At 52.4% G+C, this 25,957-nt stretch overlaps 7 protein-coding genes across 7 annotated transcripts; 3 read left to right on the plus strand and 4 right to left on the minus strand.

Annotated features, from left to right (window-relative positions):
• Nucleotides 1-838: 838 nt before the first annotated feature.
• Nucleotides 839-2,946, minus strand: ALTATR162_LOCUS9240 (uncharacterized protein; the record flags this gene model as incomplete). The annotated part of the gene is made up of 2 exons (XM_043316873.1): nucleotides 839-2,787; nucleotides 2,844-2,946. The coding sequence occupies 2 exons, from the start codon at nucleotides 2,944-2,946 to the stop codon at nucleotides 839-841; spliced, it is 2,052 nt and encodes a 683-aa protein (XP_043172808.1).
• A 1,046-nt stretch (nucleotides 2,947-3,992) lies between these two features.
• Nucleotides 3,993-6,075, minus strand: ALTATR162_LOCUS9241 (uncharacterized protein; the record flags this gene model as incomplete). Its single annotated transcript, XM_043316874.1, has 6 exons — nucleotides 3,993-4,262; nucleotides 4,315-4,387; nucleotides 4,439-5,044; nucleotides 5,096-5,827; nucleotides 5,881-5,935; nucleotides 6,045-6,075. 6 exons carry the CDS (start codon nucleotides 6,073-6,075, stop codon nucleotides 3,993-3,995), a joined length of 1,767 nt encoding a protein of 588 aa, XP_043172809.1.
• Nucleotides 6,076-8,419: 2,344 nt separating this feature from the next.
• On the plus strand, nucleotides 8,420-9,565 carry ALTATR162_LOCUS9242 (uncharacterized protein; the record flags this gene model as incomplete). Its single annotated transcript, XM_043316875.1, has 1 exon — nucleotides 8,420-9,565. The coding sequence occupies one exon, from the start codon at nucleotides 8,420-8,422 to the stop codon at nucleotides 9,563-9,565; it is 1,146 nt and encodes a 381-aa protein (XP_043172810.1).
• Nucleotides 9,566-9,705: 140 nt separating this feature from the next.
• ALTATR162_LOCUS9243 (uncharacterized protein) lies at nucleotides 9,706-11,436 on the minus strand (the record flags this gene model as incomplete). Its single annotated transcript, XM_043316876.1, has 4 exons — nucleotides 9,706-10,178; nucleotides 10,228-10,424; nucleotides 10,472-11,309; nucleotides 11,367-11,436. 4 exons carry the CDS (start codon nucleotides 11,434-11,436, stop codon nucleotides 9,706-9,708), a joined length of 1,578 nt encoding a protein of 525 aa, XP_043172811.1.
• A 7,846-nt stretch (nucleotides 11,437-19,282) lies between these two features.
• Nucleotides 19,283-21,742, plus strand: ALTATR162_LOCUS9244 (uncharacterized protein; the record flags this gene model as incomplete). Its single annotated transcript, XM_043316877.1, has 1 exon — nucleotides 19,283-21,742. One exon carries the CDS (start codon nucleotides 19,283-19,285, stop codon nucleotides 21,740-21,742), a length of 2,460 nt encoding a protein of 819 aa, XP_043172812.1.
• Nucleotides 21,743-22,156: 414 nt separating this feature from the next.
• ALTATR162_LOCUS9245 (uncharacterized protein) lies at nucleotides 22,157-23,527 on the minus strand (the record flags this gene model as incomplete). The annotated part of the gene is made up of 3 exons (XM_043316878.1): nucleotides 22,157-23,104; nucleotides 23,157-23,383; nucleotides 23,431-23,527. The coding sequence occupies 3 exons, from the start codon at nucleotides 23,525-23,527 to the stop codon at nucleotides 22,157-22,159; spliced, it is 1,272 nt and encodes a 423-aa protein (XP_043172813.1).
• A 463-nt stretch (nucleotides 23,528-23,990) lies between these two features.
• ALTATR162_LOCUS9246 (uncharacterized protein) lies at nucleotides 23,991-25,745 on the plus strand (the record flags this gene model as incomplete). The annotated part of the gene is made up of 3 exons (XM_043316879.1): nucleotides 23,991-24,005; nucleotides 24,053-24,898; nucleotides 24,948-25,745. 3 exons carry the CDS (start codon nucleotides 23,991-23,993, stop codon nucleotides 25,743-25,745), a joined length of 1,659 nt encoding a protein of 552 aa, XP_043172814.1.
• Nucleotides 25,746-25,957: the final 212 nt, after the last annotated feature.

The following is a 25,957-nucleotide window of genomic DNA, read 5'->3' on the forward strand; positions in this document are numbered from 1 at the left end:
GAATATGTCTCGCGCGTACTATGGATACAGCTATCCGGTCGCGAACCGGATCCGCACTGGCGGCGAAGAAAGAAAAGTGGGGGGTTAGCTTGTGCTTGTCTCTTGGTCAAACGCCGACCGGTGTATGTCGCGCTTGCTAGCAGACGCCATGTCTGCCTTCTGGAAGGAAAAATCTGGTGATCGCTTGCAAGTGAAGTATCTCGATCCTCTTGGGTTGAAAGTGGGTATGGGGTAAGTAGGAAGCTATCCGGATAACACGGCATTGAAATGGTAGCGGTCAAGGGGTTCATATTTTGAGTGATGTTGTCATATTTGTTGGTGTATTGTGACTATGCAGTAGGGTTGAGCAAATTAGCAGGTCACGTATGCAGCAATTTGATCAACAAGTTGGTAGTCAAGTGAATTTCTGTAGAGCGCGATAAGCTTGTATTCGATCTCTATGTATGAGTGTTATCTATATTGGACGTGGGCTGATACCACAATCCTAATCTTCCTGCTATCTAACCGGTCTTTTACACACGTCTCTTCCACAATCTGAAGCTGTAGCCCGTGCAGTCGCATTGCAGCGCACCGTCCGATCGTCGGCGTTGCGCTCGAAGAGGCCTGGACGCACGTGTCGGTTCTGGGAATGACAGTTCGTGTTCCTCTAGTCTTCCGATAGTTCCCGCACCATGGACAAGGGCCAGGCGCACGCTAGTAGTGGCTCGTACGGGACCTCTAAATCTCAGACTAAGCTGTCGGTAATACCTAGACTGATGTCCGCGGCTGACAATAGAGGCTGACGGCCTTGCTAAGGGGCAAAGTTTATGAAGCTGATGAAGCCTCCAAGTGGAGTGCCTCATGGTACCAGACCCTCTGATTCTTCACCTTGCCACTGCTCGAAGAGTTGGCGCACTCGGTAGTCCGTGGCCCAACCAATATCGGACTCAATGTCGCGTAGAAGATGCAACACGACTTGGCGTTCCCGAGCGTCACTGAGGCACTGACCAGCAGTGAACAGGGGTTGCACAGAGTGGATCCGGACCGCCTCGTCAGACCGAGCGAGCGAAATGCCAACAATTTCGCGGCTGTGCTTTTGGCAGGTGGCCAGAACGGACTGGTAAGAGTTCATTCGGGCGACGACAGTGCTGCGCCCCTGAGTGGACTCGTGTGGCTTATTCATGAACAAGAGAATTTGAGACATGTGGTACGTCTGCATGGTGGAGGCGCACATGGGAATGGAGTACCAGACCTCAGTAAACATGAACGCGTTATCGTTGGCGGACATCGGCCCGGATGCTTGCGAGGGAACCCTGGCAGAAGGTTTGAATGTGACCGGGAGGCCATCGTGCCAGACCTGGAACTGCTTTCGTAGACTGAACCAGTAGTCCAGAAGGGTTCGCTGAGGAACACCGGCCCATGTCATACCGGCTTCGGTGGACACTTCATCGCCTGCAGCCATGAAGTTGACTAGCTTGGCCATGAGCCAGACAAGAGCATTACAGATGAGATCTTCCCTCATCACGGTGTCGTTGTCTTCAGAGAAACCGCATGCTGTCGTGTTACTGGGCATAATATAACCTTGGTCATCAATCTTGAGTCCAGATTCTCTCCATAATGAGAGGTCCTCGGTATCCAGTCTTGTGTTTGTCTTGTTGATGAAGGCTGCGAGCATATCTTGTCTGGCAATGTTCCAGAAGGTTGCTCGTCGAGCTTTTGAGGTGAAGTTGAAGCTTGCGGATGGCACAGATGATGTGGGCGTTGGTAGTTGCAATGGCATAACATCCTCTTGTGAAAGTGCAAGGAGAGACTTTGCGCCATTGAGATGCTTCGACCAATCCGAAACAGAAGTGTCTAGGAACTCGTAGACACAGAGAATAGCCGAGGCTGCCAGCAGTTCATCGGTGTTTGATACGAACGAAGTGTTGCTTGAAGTCCGTCGTCGTTTGGGTGCTGGTCCATCGTAGGCCGAGTTAGAGTGCCTTAGTTCGCATTCTGATTCATCGGGAGAGGAGGCGACATCCATTTTGAGAGCGTGCAGCAACAATGATACAGCCGTGTCGTAGTATACCGCTGCTTTGTGCTTCCAGTCGACTAATGATGCCTCCGGGTACTGTTCCATCCGAGCTTGACGTGTCACACTGCCTCCCATGACAGGTTTACGGCCTTGAACACGTGCAAGGGACTTCGCAGCACAGGCAACAGCGGCGTATTTCAGTAGTGGGTTCTCACGCGCCTGTACGGGGACATAAGATGCGAAGTAAGTACCGAGATCGTACAGGTCCATCCAGTAGCCAGGACCTTCTGAGAACCATCGTAGGAGGAAAGCAATCTCGTGATCGTCCTGAGTAGGCATACCGGCGTCCGACCGGGGCGGTGAGCGTCGTGAGCTGCATATTGACACAGAGCGATGCATGTGGTCGGCAGTGTCATATGGCGAGTTGAGACGGGGATCTATTGGCGGCGAGGCTGTAGAAGCAGTAAAGTCCATCACGGGATGTATGCGTCGATTGCATAATGATAGAGGAGGTGAAAGGGGAGTTCCTACAACTGAGGCTGGAGGTGATTGCATGAGTGGTGGTAACGCTTCTAGGTCAGGAGTGTAACAGAAAGGAACGCTGGTAGGAGGCATCTCGGGCCCCATGCTCGATGGTGTGCTGGTAACTGAATGGAAGTTGCTGTGTGTGCGCCATGAAGGCAAGGAGCGAGTCTCAAATGGTCCCGGCGAATCCATCGAAGCTGTCGACATGGTGTCGAATTCGGGTGTACCGGGGTCAAGGTACGGGTTTGTGGTGTTGATGAAGGTTACTGGAACGCATTAGCCGAGCTACATGGATTATACGAGAACCTTGGAGAGGTCTCACCATGCTTGGGAATATCCATCCAGATGGCATCATCGTCGAAGGTGTTCTTGTATGCGTAGAAGCCTTTCAGGGAGTTCTCATCCCCTGAGTCTTCTCCGTTCATGGAGGCATTGTGCTGGTGGCGAAAGACGATACCCGAGCTGGGTATGCATTCTCTTGACGCTTTGGTACACTGCCCGCATACAGGTTTCTTTTCATCACACTTCAGCTTCCGCTGACGGCAAGTAAGACTGTGGCAAGAGTCAGTAGGCGACAGCGTAGAAACACCAGTCCACGTACCATCCGGTTCGTGATCTCATTTCAGAGTGGTTCTATCGTGTGGGTCTTGTTGCGAAAAGCTTAAGATCTCATAGCCTCGTGCCGAGGGAAGTGGGTAAGAAAAAGCATCCACCTGAATCGGAGAGAGCTGACCTATATCTATACCAGTATGTCGAGGGCGATAAAGCGTTTGATGCTCGATGGTTGGATGCGGGGTCTAGCATGGGTTCGCGCCAGTTGCGGATCCACCGTCACCATGAGCGAGGTTACGAAAAACGACGAGAGGATTGCTCCTGGGCTAGCGCAGAAATCTGAATCGCGTTCGCGTGGCTCAATTTAGCTGGTGTGTGAGAAGCCAGACTTCAGTGTAAGGAACTAACATGGGCCCGCCGCGGCCACGCCAGGTCGCGTCAAGCGCCGCAGTCAGCCGAGCAATGGCCGAGTTGCATTGCACGACACTACTTGTAAACGCTGCAGATATTCGCTTGGGGAAGACTAGCCAGATTATGGACGCTAACTTGCCACTGAATTTAAACTTTTCTCCTGGACGCTGCGCGTTCGGCTAAGGGATGCAGGTCGGCCCTTCTACCTGGGCTATCAACGCATTAGGGGCGCTTTTCCTTGTCATCAGGACCGGAACTTCACTTCCTGCCATCCTGCCAAGTTTCGCAATAACCTATGAGAATTATCGGACCTTCCCCCACGACCTGAGCAAGCCTTGTCGATAACGCGCTGGAAGCGTTAACAGCGGCAGCGCGACGAACCTGTATCATCATCGCATTCCCCAAATCTTCGATGAGCACGCAAGCATCGGAAGATGATGCGGCCGCCCCCTTCACCGCCGCCCACCCGCCCACCCGCGTCCGCGTACAGTTATTGCAAGGGCCGTCGCTATTGCGACACCTTCTGCTTCTTCTTGGGGCGTTCTGGTACCGCCTCCGCGGTGTCACTTTCCGCATCTTCCATTTCAGCATCGCTGTCGGAACCGCTGCTCTGATGGTCGGAGTCAAATTCCTCACCGACCTCCGACTCCGAGTCTGCTTGGAAGTCTTCATCCACACTTTCGTCATCCTCGTCGGCACTACCGCGGTTTGCTGGTTGTCCATCATCGCTAGATGCAAGATCCTCATCTTGAAGAGCAGCTGCCAAGATGGCTCCGGACTGTATCATTATGTCAGCCAAGTTTGCGCATGAGTGGATGATCATCACTAACGTCGTCTGCCATCTCATTCTTGGTTTTGATGCCTTTTGCGCGGAAGAAGTTCTCGAGTGGTTGTTGTTCCTCACTACGTATGGTCAGTTGGACAGTGTTTTCCGTCTTGGATGTGTTTACTCACCGGTTGATGTTGGAGAACTGATGTTCAGCCTGACCGTTCTTCATGCTGAAAGTGATGTCAAACGTACGGCTGGCAGCCATGGCTCCACCTACGCGGGACATTGTCACAGATGCGATGTTATCCATGCTGATGTAGGTCGCTGGCTTGGGGATGAACATGAACGCTTTGTCAAGGCAGAACAAGTGACCTTCGTTGGCCTTGATCGAACACTTGACACCCGACTGCTCGTGATGACTGATGAAGTCGCGAGATGGTCTGGTGATACGCTTTCCACTGAGACCCCGGAAGATATCGGCTACAACTGTAGCAATGGGAGCCTCGTAGTGTGGCTGCAGCTTATCCTTGTACTTGTCTTCCAACAGGTCGCCCTTCATGTTGAGATCAAGGTTGACCTCTTCATCGCGCTTGAACTGCATGACGAGGAATGGGTATCGCGTCTGACCCTGTCTGAGGGGAGGATCCAGGCCAACCGTGATGAGTGTGTGCATGTCGTCTGGTTTTGGCAAAACCATAAACTTCTTGACCGAATCGAATTGTATCTTGTAGTCGTATGTTTTACCGCGTAACCGGAAAGAGCTCTCGTACATGTCAATATCGAATCGGCCTCTGCCATTGCGTTAGCGCATCTCCTGAGACTGCAGACGTGAGCATTCGTACCTGGGTGTGAGATGTAGGATATCCAAGAAAGTAGCAAATGTGTCACCGGCGACTTCACCAATCTCAGCCTTCTCCATCAGCGTCTCGTAAAATAGGTTGGCGGCATTTGTCTCCTCGACATCCTCGGCGCCAGAGGCGTCTTCACCATCCTCTGTCTTCTCCTTCTTTGAGGCTGTACCGGGTATGTAGAAGCGCATCTCGACAAGCTGGTCTCGTGCACCTGCGGATTTCTTGCCTCTGAACCTGGCTCCACCCAAGTTTCCATTTGCGCCAGCCTCGCCATCTGCAGGTAGCGAGAAATCGACAGCGACTTCGTTTTTTCCTGCCAGGTTCGTGTTGGATACTTCGGTGTATGGTACTTCGAAGGCGGGGCGGTTGGCGACGTTGAAAGTGAGTTCGGCCTTACCGAAGTCGGCTTTTCCCCAGTTCCAGCCGCGCAAGGCATGCTCCCGGTTATCTAGACCAATGCCATACCAAGACTTGAAGACTTTGGACACGCGGTCAAAATCCTCTTGCTTGAATCCATCGAGTTGTATCACGCCGTCGTTGCGGGAGAGAATCTTGATTTCATATCCGCGTGCTGCTCGACTCCACTGCGCTTGTTGAATTTGTGACTGGTCGCAAGTGTACGTTTCGCCGCCGTTTGCGGGCTTCCAACCAAAGCCAGAGTCTGAGAATCGAGCCGCGCCAGGCTTCCGCGAAAGATTGAGATAGATGTCGTTGAACGCCTCCCTGCGCCACGTTAGCTCTGCTTTTCAGGCCGGTCGAGAACCTCGCCTCCTTACATTTTTGCGATCGCGTCAAGATATACAATGTGGGCAAAGGCGGAGGGTTGCGACACTGGAGAGGTGAAGCTGGGACGGTCGAGAGTCGTTGTCGGAAAGCTGTTGCCCTCTCACTTCGCAAACGCGACGTTTGCTTACATAAGTACGCTAGCCGCAGATCACACGTGACAGCGCGTTGAGTATCGCGCCGACCATGGCTAACTTCACCCACGATACTCTGTTTTCACATGAAAGCAAGCGCTTTGTCGGCGAACTCAGCTAAATATACTGGTTCGTGTTAATCCGACTACTGGGCTTTCCTCCTTCATGTCACTTACTTGAATAGCGTGTCAGTACTGCTTCTGCATGCTAACACCGCTTGAACACTGCGTAGTGTTGAAGCCTCGAAGTTGTAATCTTCCAATACTGTTCCCTAGGGATGCTCTGCCACTGAGTAACACGATTGAGGTCCTTTTTGCGGGTACAACCACTTTCTCGACACGTCAAGGCTCGGCAGGGCTAGATTGTGTCACCCGTGGATCCACAAACGATGTTTCTACACGCTTTGCAAATTTCTTGAATAGTAATCAGACTATACGGAGTTATTCGCCGCGCCAATACCCAGATTTAGATACAGCGTACTCAGTCCTGAGCATGACGCTGTCTTTGCTGATTCCGAGCCACGCGAGGTATTCCACAAGCGTCGGGATTAAACCGTGAAAGCCCTCAAGTATACATCTGCATGCATCAAAGAGGCTTTGCGACTTTGGTCTCCGGTAGGTTCGGCACGAATGTCGCGATCATGTGGAATGACGACTGAGCTGTTGCAGGGGGGCCCTCAGTCGTGGCGCGCTTGAAACCGTCATCATCATCTTCTACACACGGTTCGGTTTCTTTGGTGACTATCCTGACCTCCAATCGAATGGTCGTACTATAGGGAATTACGAGCTCGAGTCGTCAATAGTTGTGGAAACTAGGACTCCGCCTTGTCCCGAGCACTAGACTTCTTCAGCTCGCGTATCCAAGATTTCGTAGTCTGCTTCGTGGATCCCTTTTGCAAAACCACGTCGACTAGCCTTTACTATCGTTCAACTAGGGAGCCGGTGATTCTTCCATATTCGACAACGCGTGAGCCTACTTTGAAAAAATGTTTCCTTCTCACGAGTTAAGCAAGCAAGGATATGTTCTGGAGTAGGTTATCCAGCGGGGGTAATTGTCCGAGATACTACGACCCTGCAGTAGTTCACGGATTACTGTGCTCCTCTTTCGTCAGAGTTAACACCATCACACGGTTCAGACGGCATCGGGTTCCTTCCTCTCCAGCCCACACTCTACTACCTGGCGCGGTCCGCGAGTAGAGCCCTGGCTCCAACTCTGGTTTACATACTAGTCCCAAACACCGCGACCTTGAACAGTGGAGACTTATGATTAGAAGAAGCATTTGGAATACAGCATGCATTTCGCCAACTCAGCCATGCATGAAACAATAATCGACCAACGTCGACGTGAATACACCGAGCCATCATCTGGAGCACAGCGCGGTTAATTGCCCTGAGACTAGGCGATTCGAGCCTAAGCCAAAGGCAGTATGCTGCGATCCCGACTGTGGCACATACTTTGTTTGAGTGGCTTTTTTGTTGCGCAACACGTAGCTCCTCAGCTTTCAACAGATTGATGTCTGAACTCTCTTGTTTAGTCAAGACATTACAGCCAATATGTCGCGACTAGATGGATCGAAGTTTATTCGAAATACACCTGAGACCTTATCGTACCTAGGTAGTGACGCGTAATCTGCGTCCTAAGCACACATCAATGTGCATATCATCAAGACAGGTAAAACTACCCGCATCAGTATGCCTTTTGAAGAACTCGATCTTTGCTTAGCTTGCAAGGCTGTTGAGATCGAGGTGAAGTATACTTTCCGCTTATCCAAGTAAACTTTGCCAACGCTACGATTGTAGCGTACGGCAGGAACATACTCCGGAAATAGTATGTATCACTGGGGAGCCAAAATCTTACATATCTCGGCACGAGATATCTAACTATCTCAGGGAACCAGGCGGAAACAGCCCGCTTTTATAACGGAGTAGCATCCGAGCCGTTGTCACTCCATTTTCGTCTCGAAATGAACTCGCTGTTTACGTTCCATGACCCAGAACTTTAATTTGTGGCATTGCGCTCTGGAACACTGCCTGGGCAGGACTTGGGACATTGCTTACCACCACAATCTTGCACGTCCATCCTAGACTTAACCGGTGGTGAGTTGATGCTAAAAGTCAACGTACAGAGGACGTTGTCTGGAGTTGGTACGTATCGAGGCGGGCAAGCCCGCGACAACCAAGCGGCTGCACAGCGCTACATGAGGAATGATGGTGGGATACCCACGTTCACCGTATATCGGCACCCAATATAAGTTGTAGAAAATTTTGACTTCGATGTTGATTGAAAGTACCTACCACACAAGGGATAACTGACGCTACATGGGGGGTGAGCTCGGAGCTACCCCGCCATACCTCTGCTCAACTCCCCCGAAGCAATCGAACAACTCCATCATGCCACCATGACAGATACCAGCGCACAACAGGCCGAAAGCCACTATTTTGCCAACGAGCCACCACCGAAAGATCTCAAGACCAACACGACTCTTGCGCGTGAGTTCATTACGCGCCATGCCGATGAAGGTCGCCGCGTCGTGCTTGTTACCTCGGGTGGCACCACGGTACCTCTAGAGCAGCAGACAGTCCGCTACATCGACAACTTCTCTGCCGGTACTCGGGGAGCCACCAGCGCCGAATACTTTCTCCAGAATGGCTATGCCGTCATCTTCCTGCACCGCCAATTCTCGCTCCTACCCTTCTCGCGGCACTACTCGCATAACACGCGCTCATTCCTGGACTACATGAAGGAGGAGAATGGACAGGTAGTGGTAGATCAACAGCATCAGGATCAGATGTTGCGCGTGCTGCGGCAGTATACCGAGGTCAAGCGAGAGAACAGGCTTTTGATCTTGTCCTACGTGACTATCACTGAGTACCTGTGGAATCTGCGCGAGGTTGCGCAGCTCATGCGTCCACTCGGGCCCAACGCCATGTTCTACTTGGCCGCTGCTGTCTCCGACTTCTTCGTACCACAAGATCGCATGGTCGAGCACAAGATACAGTCGAATGAAGAGTTCCACCAGGGCGCAGACGGCACTCGTGGGGGCGATGTAAAGCCACCAGCCGCGCGCACCGAAGGCAGGAGCTTGATCATCGATCTCGAACCTGTCCCCAAATTCCTTAAACAGCTCGTGGATGGCTGGGCGCCCGACGCCATGATCGTAAGCTTCAAGCTCGAGACTGATCCTTCCTTGCTGGTTACCAAAGCCAAATACGCACTAAACAAATACTCACACCACCTCGTCATCGGAAACCTGTTGCTCACTCGAAAGTGGGAAGTTGTATTCGTGTCAGTCCTCGATGGCGAGAAGTGGATACGCGTACCTACCAGCCGCAGGACAAAAAGTTTGTCGGGCATGCCTTCGCTTGTCGGATTAGCCGATCCCTTGACGAACAAGGACGCTCAGGCTAGTGAGTCCATCGCTACAGAGAAAGGGATACCGCAGGGTGAGCCATCGTTGGAAATCGAATCTCTCATCATTCCCGAGATTGAGAAGATGCACACCAAACTCATAGAGCAAGCAAAAGCAAAAGCTCAAACTACATAGCAATCTCACAAACGTACTGAGTAAGCATTGTACTTCGTCATTCACAGCATGTGTTCTGATACAGTTCAATGGATTACACGGCATCTTACACGTATTCATCAGGCTTTTGACTACACATTACACCTACGTCCACACGTTGCTCATTCTAGGATGACCCTCCACTGTGCTGAAGTATGGCGTACAGTGGCGCCACAGATGACCAGCGATACAGCGCCAATACCGACTATACCAGCAAAGACGCCGGCCATGGTACCAAAGCTGTTTACATAACCCGCCTCTTCAACCCATGGTACCACACCATAGAGGAAGCCGAAAGCCACGATGTTCTTCAGCCCATTCACGAGTAATAGAACGTCCGAATTGACCGGTAACGCGCAATCGCTTACATATGCCATTGTGATCGTTGGTATGGCAGTCAGCGCGATCGAAATCATGCCATAGCCGAAAAAGAGCGACACCCACGAAAGACTGTTCTGCACACCATAACCGAACACGAGGCAGCCTGCTGTCGTGATCACAAGCGGAATGATTACCAGGTAGAGTCGACTCTCTGGCTCGTAGATGCCGAGTAATTTCCTCGTTTGCCACTTGCACCAAATGTCCACGAGATTTCCTGTATTCAGTCAGCACGCGCTTCGCGGTACTCCAGTCTGGATGCTCACCCCCTGCCCAAGCTCCGATCAAGTTGCCCACAATTCCTGGAATGTTGATGAGGCCGTTGATCTGCGGGCTCCAATTGTACGGTGGTGCTTGAAGCACAAACGGATTGAGAATGTTGACTGCAACCGTAATGACCAAAGATATGGAGTAGCAGAGAAACGCGTATATAACCGCAGGATACACCATCATCGGAAACGGTCTGCTCGACGTCAGTACTTTGCGCCCTCCCAAATCAACTTCACATACCGCAAGAACATCTTGACCAGGCTCGTCTCTGAAACGCCACTCCATAAGCTCAACTCTTGTCTCCATGAGTTCTTTGCATGCTGGTACAGAATTGGGTTACTGGACTTTGGCCGGAGGTATTTCTCATCTGCCATCACAATCTTATCGCTCGATGGACAAATGGCTACACCGACGCCTTTGATTACTTCGCGCGTGTATCGCGTCTCGGGGACCAACAGTAATATCGCGAGCAAGTTCAGCGCAGTCAGGATCACGGCGATCCACTTATGCCATCGCCAGCTGAGGTTTGTTACAATGAAGCCGCAGATCAATGGTCCTAATGTGTTGCCGCCTGCGATTGCGTTCATGTAGATACCCATCTTGGCACCTCGTTCGTGGAGGAAGTACAGGTCATTGACAATTGCTGCGCCCAAAGCTTCTGTGGAAGATCCCGCGAATGCCGCGATGATGTTGCTCCACAGAAGACTCTTGAACGAATTTGCCATGGCGCCCCATACGTAGCACGCGCATAGAAGCGCACTGGCGAATACGAAGACCGGCCTCTTCCCGACGTAATTGGCGACAGGTACCCAAAAGAAGTTGAACGCGCCCAATACCAGAATGGGATATAGGAGCAGATGTGAGGTCTCCTCCAATGACTTATCGAACTCGATGGAGAGGATGTAGAACGCTGGCGCCAAGCCTCCGATCGCGAAGTTTGTCAGGAATGTAAAGGCGCACACTGAGGCGAATGCTACGTGCTTCTTCCATCGCGGCCAGCGAAGAGGGTCATTGGGGTCGACCGGCGACGGTTGCGGATAGAGAACAATGTCTGCCGGCGCGTTCTCATCGTACCCAGCTATACACGCACCATCAGCTCCGCAAGCAAAATACCCAAAGATCGCGAAGAACATACCTTGCTGTAACACCACCGTACCATCTGAACGATCCAGATCCCTCAGGCTCGTGAAGCCGAACCCCAACATGATACACTAAAGATACAGAAAACCAGCAGCGAACGCAGTTCTTTAGTTCGGGTAGGAAACCGCAACCCAGGACCAGAACCAAGCAGTCGCGTCGCTGTCTCTTTTGGTCTTGTCTTTCACTGGCGACATGGAAAACGCACTGCAGCAGAAGGTAAACATTGTTGACATTGTGGTCGGACTCAAAGCTATGTAGTGGAGTTCCGTGCATGCGAGACAAGATTGCGGACCTAATGCGATGCTAACCTCGCACGCACTGCAGGAGCCTAACTGTGTTGATATACAAATGCTGCTATGTCCTCACATTTGCTTCTTTGGTTGGCTGGATCAGGACGGTTAAGTTGGGGTTAAGGTCATTGTCCGATGCTGACATGGCGAACGTTCATGCAGCGTCGGGGCGTGCGGGGCCGGTTGCAATCCCGTGCCCACTCTGTGATCGACGGCTAGAGTTGATGCTGAATCCCTCTTAGTGAACAAAAGTAACGTCCAAGTGCGATGGCAGATGCCGGAGTGGGTGGCAGTAGCCTAGATTCGTGCTGAGACCCCCGACTGCCCACGGTCCGGCCGGCCTGATCAGTCGATGGCAATGTGAATATCGATGTCAAGGTCAACGATCATTTTGGGAGCTGTGCGGGTCCCTGTCGTACACACGATCCGTAGTGATCACGATGCTGTAAGATTGCGTCGCCATACGTCGACACTTTTGCTTTGTCAAGTGTGTGAACGTCCTCAGCTTGCTGGCCTTGTCGATGGGAGACTAGGGGTAAAACGTGCGATGCGGCATCGTGCCCGACTAATTGCTCGAAAGCCGAGCTGAGGCATTCTCACGGCGCGACGAAAAAGGTTTGCGTCATGTCTGGAGAGTTATCGATCACTGGAGTGACGCTCGAGGACGAGCCGTGCGTCTTGTTGTTGTGGCGCTATCCCGTCCCGTCTCGCTAATCTGCGCCAAGCCTGCCAGCGTGAAAGCCGCGGGGAATTCAAACCTTGGAACCACAACCTCATCCTTTCCCCACGTATCTTAACTAGCCCAAGGCGTTATACCGTGGACTGATCCAGCTTCTGTAGCTCACATTCTCAACCCAGGCTGCTGAGACGGTCATCGTGTGGCCGGTGCTGAGACGCTTGATGATACGAATGTGGACGGGACTCCGAGCTGTGCTTCCGAAATGTAACGTTGGACGCCGAGCTGAAGATAACACTGACAGGGAAGTATAGACAGATCGCATGATGAATAGGCAATCGATGTGTAAGTTGTCCTTTTCTCATCGCCTCGATGTTCTAGCCCTCGTTCAGCTTGTCACGACGGCTCGTTTTTTCTTTCGAAGGTTGCGTCTCGTCTCAAAGCATACGACTGCCCGTCATGAGGCTGTAGACGCATCTTCGTCATATCTCCCTCCCTAGTAACTTGCGAAACAACTCATGGGCAACGTTTTTTTTTCCTTCTCTCTGGGCAATGAAGGAACCTCGGAACGCACATCGAGTTACGTTCCAATGATGCTGTACGACAAGAACGAAACCCAATACAATGCCCCACGACTTTCTCTAAGACCGCACGAATGTGTTTGGGTGACACGGTTTCTCTGCTAGCTGGTAAGGGCGAATCTAATGACCATGTTCCGATCCCCCATGGCGTCCAACAAGAAGATCACTCGTATCATCAACGCGCGCACTGCAAATCATCATGCATATGCAGGCATACCGTCAGTGTTTTGGAGCGTCTCTCGACAGACGCCAATGGCGCAAGTGGCATGCTGAGGAGACAGTGCTTCCTTGCCTCTTTTCTTTTCGCCCAAGACCCCTACCACTTCGGAATCACGGTGACGCCTTGCGTTGCACCGCGTGGCGCCTATTGAACCAAGCACATATCGCAGTCCCGCTAAGCAGCCATACAGACACGGAGATCTTGCTGCTACTGCACGCTCATCGAGTGACGATCAATAGAGTAAAGCGCTGTCTAATCCGGGGATGCGGCGCAACGCAACGTCTGATCCTAGCCTACACCATAGTCTCTCTATCTTCCGCCACTGCCGAATCATAGTGGCTTGTTTTGCACGCGTCTATAACCCGATAAAGATCGTGTCTCACCGCTTGGCTTTGCACACTGGACTTGTACAACTATATATCGTGTGCGGAACCACAGGTCTTCTCAAGGTTTCCTCGCATTGATACACCCCATAACTCCCTTCCCTCACGGTATCTCTTGTAATAATCTACAGTAGATAGCATAGTCGCAAGATGGCTACCTCAACTGTGACGATACTCACGCCAAACGAAGCTGGACAACCCGCAGGAAACACGTCACCTTTTAAACACCCTCGACCACCACCAGGCACGCCGGCCAAAACTGCGCAGCTCTGGGATATATACGAAAGGCAGGCCGTAGAGACAGCAAGGAAGAGAGAAAGGACGACACAGCCATCACAGCCCCCTCGCCTGACGATCCCGAGCAATAGCAAAGGGTATGAACCAGACGCCACGTCACCAACGAGGCCAAGTTTCGACTTTAAGTTCAGACGCGGCCATACCGCAACGCCATCAACTACAGTGGCTATCTGCAAGACGTGCACCCTTCCCATAACCTACGCATCCAGAATTTGTGAAGGTTGTACGAGAACCTTCATCCTGCCCTCTGCTAGCGGCGAAACCACCCCACCTCTCAGTCCTGCTGCACGTAACTTCGCCTCCACTGACCTCCAAAAACTCCGCAAAAACTCGTACACAGATGATGCCAACATTCCCACATCAACATCATCCCGACGAACATCATATTGCCCACTACCGGCGCATATCGCAGATCCATCATCCCGGCTCTCCACACTACAGCCACCACCCGATTTCGCTTCCTTCTCAGAACTCGGGCGTAGGAGGAAGACTTCTCTTACAGATCCCAATGAACCTTTCCTTCGTCTACAGATCGCGCATCAATCACATGTACCCCATTCGGCAATGAACTCGCCTCCCATTACCCCCACATCGCCACCATGGGCAACTCATTCTCGCAGTTCTACGCGGCGTTCCAGTCTCGCGAACTCACTACTACTACCAACGCCAGCAAATCCACATGTGCGCATCGATAGCTTGACATTGTCGGAATACAGCACCCTCTGCCCGTACACATCTACAGCAACAACATCCCGACCAAGTCTAAGTCAGGTTGACACTGCACTAGAAAACAAAACTAGCGCCTGGGACGATTGGGATAGCGACAACGACGATAGACTAGGTCTTGGGGCTTGGATGGGTCGGCGCAAAACCAAGAGCCGAGTAGGTGGGAAAGGCAGCATGGACAGCACGGATAGCGACTGCGAAGCGACGAGACCCAGTACCAGCCCCAAAGAGTTGACCAAGATGGGTAGAAAGAGCAGCAGTAAGGAAGATCAGCGCTTGGAGAGAGCTAGGATTGAGGCCGCGGAGAACGCGAGAACGGTTCGCCGAGACCTTGAACGGCAGGCCGCGAGGAAGAAACCGAGTGGGTTTATCAAGGTGATTAGTTGTGGTTTTGGTGACAACGATGGTTGAGTTTGTTTACATGACACTAATTTTCTTTTGTTTTAGCAAGGCGTTTATATTGGGCGATATATGAGGGACGATACCAGGTGTTAGCAAAAACGTTGGATTTGTGTTTTTGATTTTCAACACTACTACAGTGGTTTCATTACATATAGACTCTACAGTAACACAGACTACAAATATCTACTTAAACAATAAAGTATAATTAATCATCAAGAAGAAGCCGAACTAGAGGTTGAGTTACTATACTAACCAAGACTTTCGAAAATCTACCATCAACACAGCACCTTTCTTCCACAAATCGGACCAACAACGTCGCAAACATCTATCTAACGTTGCGCCTCCCTTATTCTCCACCCATCAATCCCTCATGATCCATCACTGCCAACTTCGCTCATTTTCGAACGCCAACACACCCTTCTCCCACCGCCAAACGCCCCCCACTGCGCATTCCCGTGCTTACATTCCTAAACAGCCAGGCTAGGGAAATCCAGCCGCGCGCTCCTGCTTGCTCCCGCCTGCTCCACCCGGTAACAGGTGAAATATGCGGGTAGCCCAGCGGTGTCACAGCGTTTGGTCATCACAGGGCCCTCGCAGAGTCATTCGGCAGAGGGCGCTTAGCTAGGCGAGAACGTTGTGCAAGGCACTAATGTGGTTGGAGGTACGGAACGTAATTGCATTGAGACAGGGGAATTTTTTGTGGTGTGTGGTTGGGTAATGGAACACTGATGGAGATGGCGCACAGTCGAATGAAGTAGTGTTCAGCGCGGGAAACCGTGGATCGTGAATGGTCGGTCAAAGTTCAAAACAGCTTCGTACGCGCCACCAGGTCTCGACATCAGAACAGTGTCCAATAAATCGAGTCTCTAACAACAATCAACTGCCCCTTCGTGTAAATGCAGAACCCGTGTATCCTCACCTTTCAACCCACATTAGAGTCGCACCAATGCACGTAGGAACCAAAGCCATGGGCATCTGATCAAGTCTGTGATATCCGAGAAGCGTATGCTGTGGCTTCCTTTGTGCGGCAGCTTCTTCGCAATCACGTCTAGAATCAATCCTTGATTAGGTGCAATGCTCAGTGTGTAACGTCTCGCAAGGCTGAGCGGTTGTAAGTGAAAGTTACGCAGGGTTCGGTCGGTTGAGCGGTCTGATTCCCTCTGGCCCCTTCACTTTGGGGGTGTTTGCGAGTAGATTATGGGATTTGGAGGAGTACAATGATGGTGATAGTGATAAGAGGGTAGTTTTAGTTAGTAATTGGAACTTGGTCAGTCATACGTCGTCGTTGGAGTTGATAACATCCTATAGGCAAGATCGAGACTGTAGATGGCCAAAGACAGCACGACAACGCAGCTTCGAGATGGCCGGTTTACGCGTTCAAATCTCAAATGGCGGTATGGAGGCGCGGTAGGCGTTGTCCACGTCTAGCGATGGGTGGTACAAGACGCATCTACGATCTTTTTGAACATGGCAGTGTACATGTCAGCTCCCATTCATCAGGGGCAAGGTTGCAGTTGTCTCGAGTATACGCCCAATGTAATGGTGGAGACAATGCAGCATGACTTGGTACCTTGCAGGATTCAGTTTTGAAGCCCATTTGCGTGCTTGAACGAGGAGGCTAGCTGCCTGGCCTGAGATGACCCATCTATTCCACATTAATGTGCAAAGATGGGGTGCGAAGACGAAGACGGGTTCACTGTAGACCGACAAGGTCGATATGTTGTACTGAATCGAGTGCGCCATGTTGGGCTCGAGGTTCGATGCTGCTGCAGTTTTGCGGCAGCCTTACAGCTGGACATTGTGTGAGACGAAGTGATGCAGCCTCGATGCACTTCGCGCCAGAGATGCACGAGACCTGCTAGTTAGGGAAGAACTCCGGCGGAGTCAAATGAGCTTCGCATAGGCCGATAGAGTGAAGGTGGACTATACAAGTGGGAGTAGACGGTGACAAATGATCTGGAAAGTCTCACGGATGTCTTCAGTGCCGCTTTTTCCAGAGTCTAATTATTGGCATATGCAACAGAAAGATGTCCAGCTTCTCTGACAAGTAGTCGTATTGTTTGACCGCGCCGCACATCCGAGTTGTTTGCCAACCACTGCATCAACCCATCGCTCTTTCTGGCAAAACCGGCGGGAAAAAATGCGTCACAACCCACAGTCGATACGAGCCTGACACCACGAGTTGGTGGAGATTTCACGAGACGGTTGAAATGCTGGTTGTAAGCTCATGCAAGCTCAAAGCTAGTGGCAAGCCATTCAATAGTTTGGGGACCATCGTCGACGGACTGGAGCTATCTCGACGGAAGCTTCTATGGGCAGAAGGGCACTTTAAGTACCGGAAACCACATGGTGTGCGGGAATAATGGCACGGCGACGCGAAACCCCGACGCACGAAAACAAAGTGAAATGAACCTGTTTGGACTTTTGTTCGAAATGGGTAAAGCTTCCTGGTTTGGCGATTTCGATCTGCAGTCTCTTGAAAATGTGATACAAACCAAGCAAAAAAGAAGGCGTTCATCGTAAGCACTACAGCAGTGTTCGGGCTATCGGCACATATTGGAGAATGTCTGAGATGGAATGAGGGGTACTAGTGATGGCGGTGTTGGAAGGAGGCTGGTGCGGGGTGGCTGCACTGCACGCCTTGGTGTGTGTTAATGCAATCGGCCAAATGTCGAGCCATCGGTGTTGCTCCGGCATTGGCGGTAGGCAAAAGGCACGATACCTGAAGCACGGTGGATATGATGAAATTGGCAGGTGGCGTGAGCGTCTCTCGTGATCAGCTTCGAGGTAATTTCCTTACGAACTGCTCATATCCCAATACGCGGACGGGCAGAGGTGGACATGATCGACTTGCATCATAGTTGGGTGCAACCGACCGCGTGGATGTCACCAAAGCTTGTCACGTCGTGCCGTCTCTGGATCGCGCGGCAGGGTCGTGATAGTGAGAGTCCACTTGTTGGGCTAGAAGGATGGCCGGTGTGTGTGGGAATACGGGAGTGTCCAGGGATTCCAGAAGGCCCGCCGGAAGGCGTGGATACCGGTGTGTTTGAGGGGTGTCAGCAAAGTGAGATTGCTGTTTGTTCCCAACCTTTGTTTGAAGGTTTGCTCGGCGTAGGGTTTCTTTCACGTAAAGTGCAGTAAAAGTCTTGGTGTTGTAGACCGTGTTGGTGTTGCCTTGCCCCTGACGCAAGATGAAGCCCTGTCCCGCTAACCCTATGTGATGATTCTGTGGGGAGGCCACGCCTGTCATCTTCCCCTTTTGGGCAAGAGCAGTCCCAGGCGTGCCGTGGCTGCAATTTCTTCGACGCCATGTGGCCGACTCGCGAAGCTTATCTGGCGTTAGCAAAGGCTTGAGTACTTCCGTCTGCTTGGTGACAGCGCGACAACGTTGCCAGGACGATCCTTCGCTGGCGGCCTCGTGGTCCCTGAGTATCGTGTGCCTTATCAATAGCCTCACTGTTGCGGCCCACCTGTTACGAGCACGCACGTAGGTATCCAGTGTTGGTTCTCTCCACCATATGATCGGATCAGGCCCAGCGCATGCCGATTGCCGTGTTCCCCTCTGACGGTGCATTGGGAGCCAATCCCTCCGCCCAGAAATAGAAGTTCGACGAGGCCAATCCCCGCGATGATCTTACCGCACAGGGCTGGCATTGGCTGACAGAGTGGAGATCGCGGCTCGTGCCCCTTAGGGCTGTCCTGGAGCAATACCGTTATTGGTCGATGCGTCCAGTGTGTGCCTGAATTTTCCTTTTCCAGTCGCAAATGGCCGAGGCGATGACTAGCACAGCTGAACGGCCTTCGTATACGCTGTTCCCACTCAGCTACTTGTATCTGGGCGCGCCCGCTTCTGCTCTCCTCACCTCTATCGCTGTAGGCGCATCTCAAGCACCTTGCCTTCAGCACTACATTCTTTACCTCACCCTCTCGGCCGCTGTCACTCGTTTCCAGCTGCCTTGACAAAATACACCCATCCTCTTCTAGTAATACTTAATTTGTTTTCGCTAGGTACGTCCTTTCCTTCTGAGTGTTCGGTACCAGACGGGGCTCTGTCCTCTGCAGCCGCTTCCTAAAATACGTCGTCGTGCATGCTGGTGTTAGCCTCTTTTTTGCATCACCAACCTCGCGACACGACGACCATCTCTCCGTCCACCAAAACAACTACATAAACGCCCTTGCGTCGCCCCTGATTATCAATGCCATTCATCACCTACATATACCCTTGTTATCCTCATTCCAGAACATTATCTCGAATGATCGCCAGCTCCATCTGTTGGCTTACACTTTCTTTTCACTACACTCGTTTCTAACACACTCTGCCAGGTGTACCCTCAAAATGAAGGCATCACTTCTCGGCCTCGGCGTCCTCGCCGGATTGGCCAGCGCAAACATCAACTTCGAATGGGTTAACCCCAAGTGCGCCCACAATGCCACCATCAACCACTGCCTGACTGGCCAGCACTGCGGCGACAACGAGGTCTGCGTACCGGACCTCAAGAGCGAGTACTCCAAGCTCGTCTCTCGATCATCCCTCCGTGTCGTCCCCGCCAAGAGGCAGGCTGCCAAGTACTCTCCCGACGGAAAGTGCGGCCCTACCAACGGCAACATGCTTTGCGACCCCAATAGCACAGTCTACTCCGGCACATGCTGCTCCGAGTACGGATGGTGTGGAAACACACCCGCTCACTGCGGAACCGGCTGCCTCTCTGGCTGTGGAAACACACCTGCTCCCCAGCCCACCAAGGCTGCTACTCCCGATGCTCCCAAGGCTAGGGACGATGGCCGCTGCGGAAAGGACTTTGGCGGCGCCACATGTGACGCTAACGGTCCTTACGGCGGATGCTGCTCGTCTTACGGCTACTGTGGTAACACTGATGGCCACTGCCTCGCTGCCAACGGATGCCAGAACGGTTGCAAGGGTACCACTCCTGTCAAGGGCGACCCCCCAAAGGATGACCCCGCTCCTGTTGTCAGCCGTCCTCCTTCCTCGACTACTTCTGGCGAGCCAGTTCTTGGTAAGCCCACCACTGCCGCCGCCTCCAAGCCTACCGGCGTCGCCACTACCGATGGCAGCTGCGGAGCCAAGTTCGGAAACACTGTCTGCGGTGACTGGGCTCAAGGTAGCTGCTGCTCCATGTACGGCTACTGTGGTAACACCACTTCCCACTGCGGTGAGGGTTGCCAGAACGGTCCTTGCCTCAACGCCCCCAGCGTCCCTGCTCCTGCTGCCAGCCCTGCTCCTCGCGCCGCTAAGCCCGGTAGCATCGCGCTCAAGGGTCGCTCCGGTGTTCCTGTTATGCACGCTGGTCTAATGCCCAACGGCAAGGTCGTCTTCCTTGACAAGGTCGAGAACTACACTGAACTCAAGCTCCCCAACGGCCAATATGCTTACTCTGCTGAGTGGGACCCTGCCACCGGCAAGCTCACCCCCTTGGCCTACAAGACCAACGCCTTCTGCTCTGGTGGTATCTTCCTTGCTGACGGCCGCTTTGCTTCTCTCGGTGGTAACGCTCCTCTCGACTTCATTGACCCCACTGTTGGCGATGGTTTCCGCGGCATCCGTCTCCTCAAGCGCTCTGCTACCGACAAGTCGCTCGATGGACAAGCCTGGGACGAGCCCGGTACTCAGCTCGACACTCCCCGTTGGTACGCTTCCGTCCAGATCATGCCCAACGACCAAATCTTTGTCGCATCTGGATCCAAGAACGGTCTTGACCCCTCAAAGCCCGAGAACAACAACCCCACCTACGAGATGCTCAACGCCGACGGTACTCCCCAGGGAACCAGCTTCAACATGGAGATTCTCAGCAAGAACCAGCCTTACTACATGTACCCCTTCATGCACCTGATGAAGGACGGAAACCTCTTCGTCCAGGTCTCCAAGTCTGCTGAGATCTTCAAGGTTGAGACTGGAACCGTTGTCCGCATGTTGCCCGACCTTCCCGGTTCCTACCGTACCTACCCCAACACTGGTGGATCCGTTATGCTTCCCCTGTCCTCTGCCAACGACTACAACCCCGACATTGTCATCTGCGGTGGTGGCCCTTACCAAGACATCACTGCCCCTGGTGACCCATCTTGCGGTCGCATCCAGCCTCTTTCTGCTGACCCAGAGTGGGAGATGGACTCCATGCCCGAAGGCCGTGGTATGGTTGAGGGAACTCTCCTCCCCGACGGTACCGTCGTCTGGGTCAACGGTGCTAAAGAGGGTGCCCAAGGTTTCGGTGTTGCCCAGGACCCTGCGCTCGAGGTCCTCCTCTACGACCCCAACCAGCCCAAGGGCAAGCGCTTCACCACCGGCCCAGCCTCCACTATCGCCCGTCTCTACCACAGTGTCGCTCTTCTCCTTCTTGACGGTACTCTGTTGATTACTGGCTCCAACCCCGTCGAGCAGCCCATCCTCACCCCCGACGCTAAGAACCCCTACGTCACCGAGTTCCGCAACGAGATCTACACTCCTCCTTACCTCCAGGGCAACCCCACCCGTCCCTCCGCTGTCCAGATCTCCTCCAAGGACCTCAAGGTTGCGCAGACCTTCAACATCAAGTTCACTGCTCCTGCCAACGCCAAGAACGTCAAGATCTCGCTCTACTACGGTGGATTCGTTACTCACTCTGTCCACATGGGTCACCGCATGATCTTCCTTGACAACACCGGCTTCAAGGCTGGTGCCACTGCCCAGAGCTTGACTGTGACTATGCCTCCTAACAAGGCTATTGCGCCTGCCGGTCCTTACGTCATCTACGTTGTTGTTGATGGTGTTCCGGCTATGGGCCAGTTCGTACACGTTTCGTAGACGATGATTCCACGGGTTTGGGGATTGAATGGAATTGGGATGAGTTGAAAGCTGTTCTTGATGCGATACTTGTCCTTGTATCATCATTCAACTCGCGTGTTTTCGCATTTTTGCATTGGTGCGTGCGTGTGGAAAGGCTATTGATACCTAGCGATTGCATGTCCTCATTTTTTCATAGAAATAAAGGACTCTTAGGTTTATCACGTTTCTGGTGTCAGTGATGTTTACTGTGGTTTGTGATGTTTGTTGACATTGGTGGGAGGACTACATGAAGCCTTTCACTTTCACTTACGCTCGAAGCTAATGGAACCTTGACAATTCACGTGAGATCATAGGTACGCGCACTGTGGATGCGGAGAAAGTCAGGATTCAGGCACCTTGCGAGACAGTTGATTATCGGAATCATAACTATCTCTACTCCGCTAGTTCTGTATTTTCAAGCTTCTCCACTGGCTCTTTGTTGTCGGGTTTTTCCATGCGTCTCCATAGACCCAAAAAGCCACCTCCGACAACCTGCTGACCAGCTTTTGGCCGGCATACCATAACCCATTTCTCCTCTTGTTTGTTCAAGTCTTCCGACAGCTCATGGTCGCGTGCTTCTTGGCCTAGCTCTGCATCCAAACTTTCGTCACTCGAAGGTTCGGAGGGTTGTTTTGTCTGAGCCTCCTTTTTGGGTGCTCTCGGTTTGACGGCGCGAACGTCCCACTCGCGAATTGTGCCTGCGCCTAATTCAATGACCTGGTCGAGCAGATATGGCAGTCTTTGCTCGCGAATGCTTTCAACACACTCGGCGATCTGAGTTATGCTTGGGTTGAAGACTGCGAGCAATCCATTAACATGCAACGCAGGAGCGACGTTGGCAAGGTGACTAGTCGCGTTGGGAAGGTCTAGGAACACATGGCTCAAGAACGGCTCCTCAGTCTTCCGTTTCGCTTTTTGTTTGGCTATCCACTCGGACACGTCTCCTACGTGGAAGTCGACATTACCAGCATACATGCCATGGCGAAAGCCTTCTACAATCTTCTTTGCATGCTTGGAATGCTTGTCGGATATGTCTAGCGTGTGTATAATAGCACGGCGATTCTGCTTCCACGACTCCAGCCCTGACTCATGTAGGTCTGATAAAGACTCGCCGAGGTACACTGCGTCTTCTGGTTCTTCTTCGCTGGTTACATAAGACGGCGTTTTCGGGATCGGTGGATTGGCGGCGTGTATTGCGCGCGAGAGGTGCAACGTTAGGGCTCCATGACCTGTGCCAGCTTCGAGGATCTCAAATGGTGTTTCGCTGTTGAGACCAGTAGAGGGTGTATCGACGTGTATGTCGAGCAAGGAAACTATGAGGTTTGTATCAGAGGGATAGATCTAGAGTTTGTTAGTACAATTATACCATCTAGGAACAGCATGTGATACGAACCGGGGTAACAAGGCGTGGAGTTAGTCTGACATATTCTGCCAATGTAGGCTCGTGGACGCGGAAGGTGGCGCCCTTGTGAGAATTGACTATTTGCCGTGGCTCTTTCCCAATAACATCTTGATGCTTGATAACACCTCTGTGTGTACCGGTAGACTTGGACGCCTGCAGTTTCACGAGGCGACCATCCTGGGTCTCTTTGCTCTCGCGCAGGAGCACAACATCGCCTTCTATGCGATTGTGAGCGGAGTCGGGGTGGTGAAAGCAGAAGTCTTGCCTTGGAAAGCGCGGCGCAGGCAGGAGCTACTCGTGAAGTGTCGCGCACGCGATTGTAGCGCAGCACGTCGTAGCTGGTGGAAGGAAGAAGGCGGCATTGCTTTGTAAGAGCAAAGATGTGCAGATGCGGAAGTGACGCCTTCTCCGCATCGCGAAGCGAGCCGCGAACCGCGGGAAGGCGCTGGATACAGTATTCCCAGGCAGGCGCCCAGTGAATCCTACGCAAAGAATAGTGTTCTGAAGCCTTGTTTGAAACACCCCATCTTCTCCATGCCAGCAGACACTACTCTGTGTCTCACTTCAAAAGTGCAGACAATCGCCTTGTGACTCTCTAATCCCTGCATCGTCATTGACGATCCGAGAATCCAGGGTTCGGGCCAGCCAAGAACAACATGGAGCACCACCTGCACACTACCAAGACACATGCGCCTCTCCCAACACGCGCCACCTCACCTCTCCAGCAAAAGCTTCCATGTCATGGGGATGAGCTCGTGTCGCTGCGAAAGACACATTTCCTAAACTCGAATCTGGCTCTATGCGCCACTACTCACATCCTCCACCATGACGCGCCGCATAGTAGGTACAGAGGTCCCATGTCCCCAAATCAGCACTAATGCGCACAGGTACGGACGGGCATACAGCTCATAGCCCTTACCATTGTCGTTTCCGTCACTATATTCTTCCTCGATAACCGCTACCGAGTCCTTCCTCAGTCCGTCCACAGTCACATGCCACTCCATCACGATGGCCTCATCATCACCGATATCACCGTACAGACCTGTTCGACGATAAACCCTCTCTCCAAGTGTATGCTAGACCAAAAGAAGTGGCACCGCATAGAGAAGGATCTATACCTCGGTTCGGGCTGGGTCACCAAAGCATACGTCCACATCAAGCGCAAGCGGGAAGAGGAGCTCAAGACTGAAGACAAGGTCATCGTCGATGTTCGCACAGGAAAGCTCGATCCCTCTGTGGGAGAAAAGGCTCAGGCATCGGAGAAGTGGGAGTCACGGCCAGCTGGCATCTGGATAAAGAGGTCACTGAAGCGTCACGCGAGCGACTCCAAGAAGGCGGTAACGGCCGTAGACATACTGTTTGGCGCCGATGCGGTCGAGCCACGTCCTGGGTGGGAGCTGGTCAAGAACGGAGCCCTACACCTCGAGACGAGCAAAGCGAGCACAGATCCCCGCCTCAGCATACGAAGAGGCCCAGCGGCAAAACTCGAGAAGCCCGTACCCAGGATTAGAAAGGATGGCAAATTCAAAATCATGCAGATATCCGACCTGCATCTCAGCACCGGCCTCGGTCACTGCAGAGACCCAGAGCCAAAAGACCATAACGGCGGACACTGCGATGCCGACCCCAGGACCATAGAGTTTGTTGAGAGAGTTCTCGATGACGAAAAGCCAGACTTTGTCGTTTTGTCCGGCGACCAGGTCAATGGTGATACAGCACCCGATGTGCAGAGCGTAAGTCGCCGCTATCCCCTTGAACCATACAATAGCTAATCGTTTTTAGGCCTTGTTCAAGATAGTCGATCCCCTCGCCGAGCGCAAGATACCGTACGCAGCCATCTTCGGCAACCACGATGACGAAGGCACACTCTCACGCCACGCACAAATGGATCTCTACGACTCCCTACCCTTCTCCGTCAGCGAACCCGGTCCCAACACTATAGAAGGCGTGGGAAACTACTTCGTCGAGATCCAGGCGCACAGCAGCAAGCACTCGGCCCTGACCTTGTACTTCCTTGACACCCACTCCTACTCACCAGACGAAACCCACTACCGCGGATACGACTGGCTCAAGCCTAACCAGATCGACTGGTTCAAAGTCACTGCTGAAGGCTTGAAGGAAGCGCATAGTCACTACACCCACAAGCATCTCAACATGGCATTCATTCACATCCCGCTCCCAGAATACGGTAACCCCGACAACGAGCGGGTTGGAAATTGGACTGAGCCCATCACTGCTCCTGCCTTCAACACCCATTTTAAAGACGCCTTAGTCGAATACGACATCAGCGCGGTCTCCTGTGGCCACGACCACGTCAACGACTACTGCTCGCTTTCCAAAGAACCCGAAACTGGTGATCCGGAATTATGGATGTGCTACGCCGGTGGCAGTGGCTTTGGCGGTTACGGTGGTTACAACAACTATCACCGTCGATTACGCGTGTTCGAGATTGACACCAATCAAGCTCGCATTGTAACGTGGAAAAGATTGGAATACGGCGACACGGAGAAGAGACTCGATACGCAGATTATTGTGGATTCTGGAAAGGTTCTTCCGAAACAAAGCGGCAATCAGGGGTGAGAAGTGTTCGATTGTGGAAAGTGACTGCACAGTGCGGCATTTGGATGTATCATCATGGGCGTTATGGGCATTAGGGAAGCCATCGCCTTTTGTGAGTGAGGTTGGTATGGCACTTCAAACGTTATGTGCAGTATGATAAGGAATAAAAGCTCTAAATTCTTGGCCCAAATCGTATACTCCGAAATCATTTGCTTTGGACAGGATGTGTAGGC

The sequence above is a fragment of the Alternaria atra genome, assembly GCF_907166805.1.
Source record: "Alternaria atra isolate CS162 genome assembly, contig: 29, whole genome shotgun sequence".
Taxonomy (NCBI): domain Eukaryota; kingdom Fungi; phylum Ascomycota; class Dothideomycetes; order Pleosporales; family Pleosporaceae; genus Alternaria; species Alternaria atra.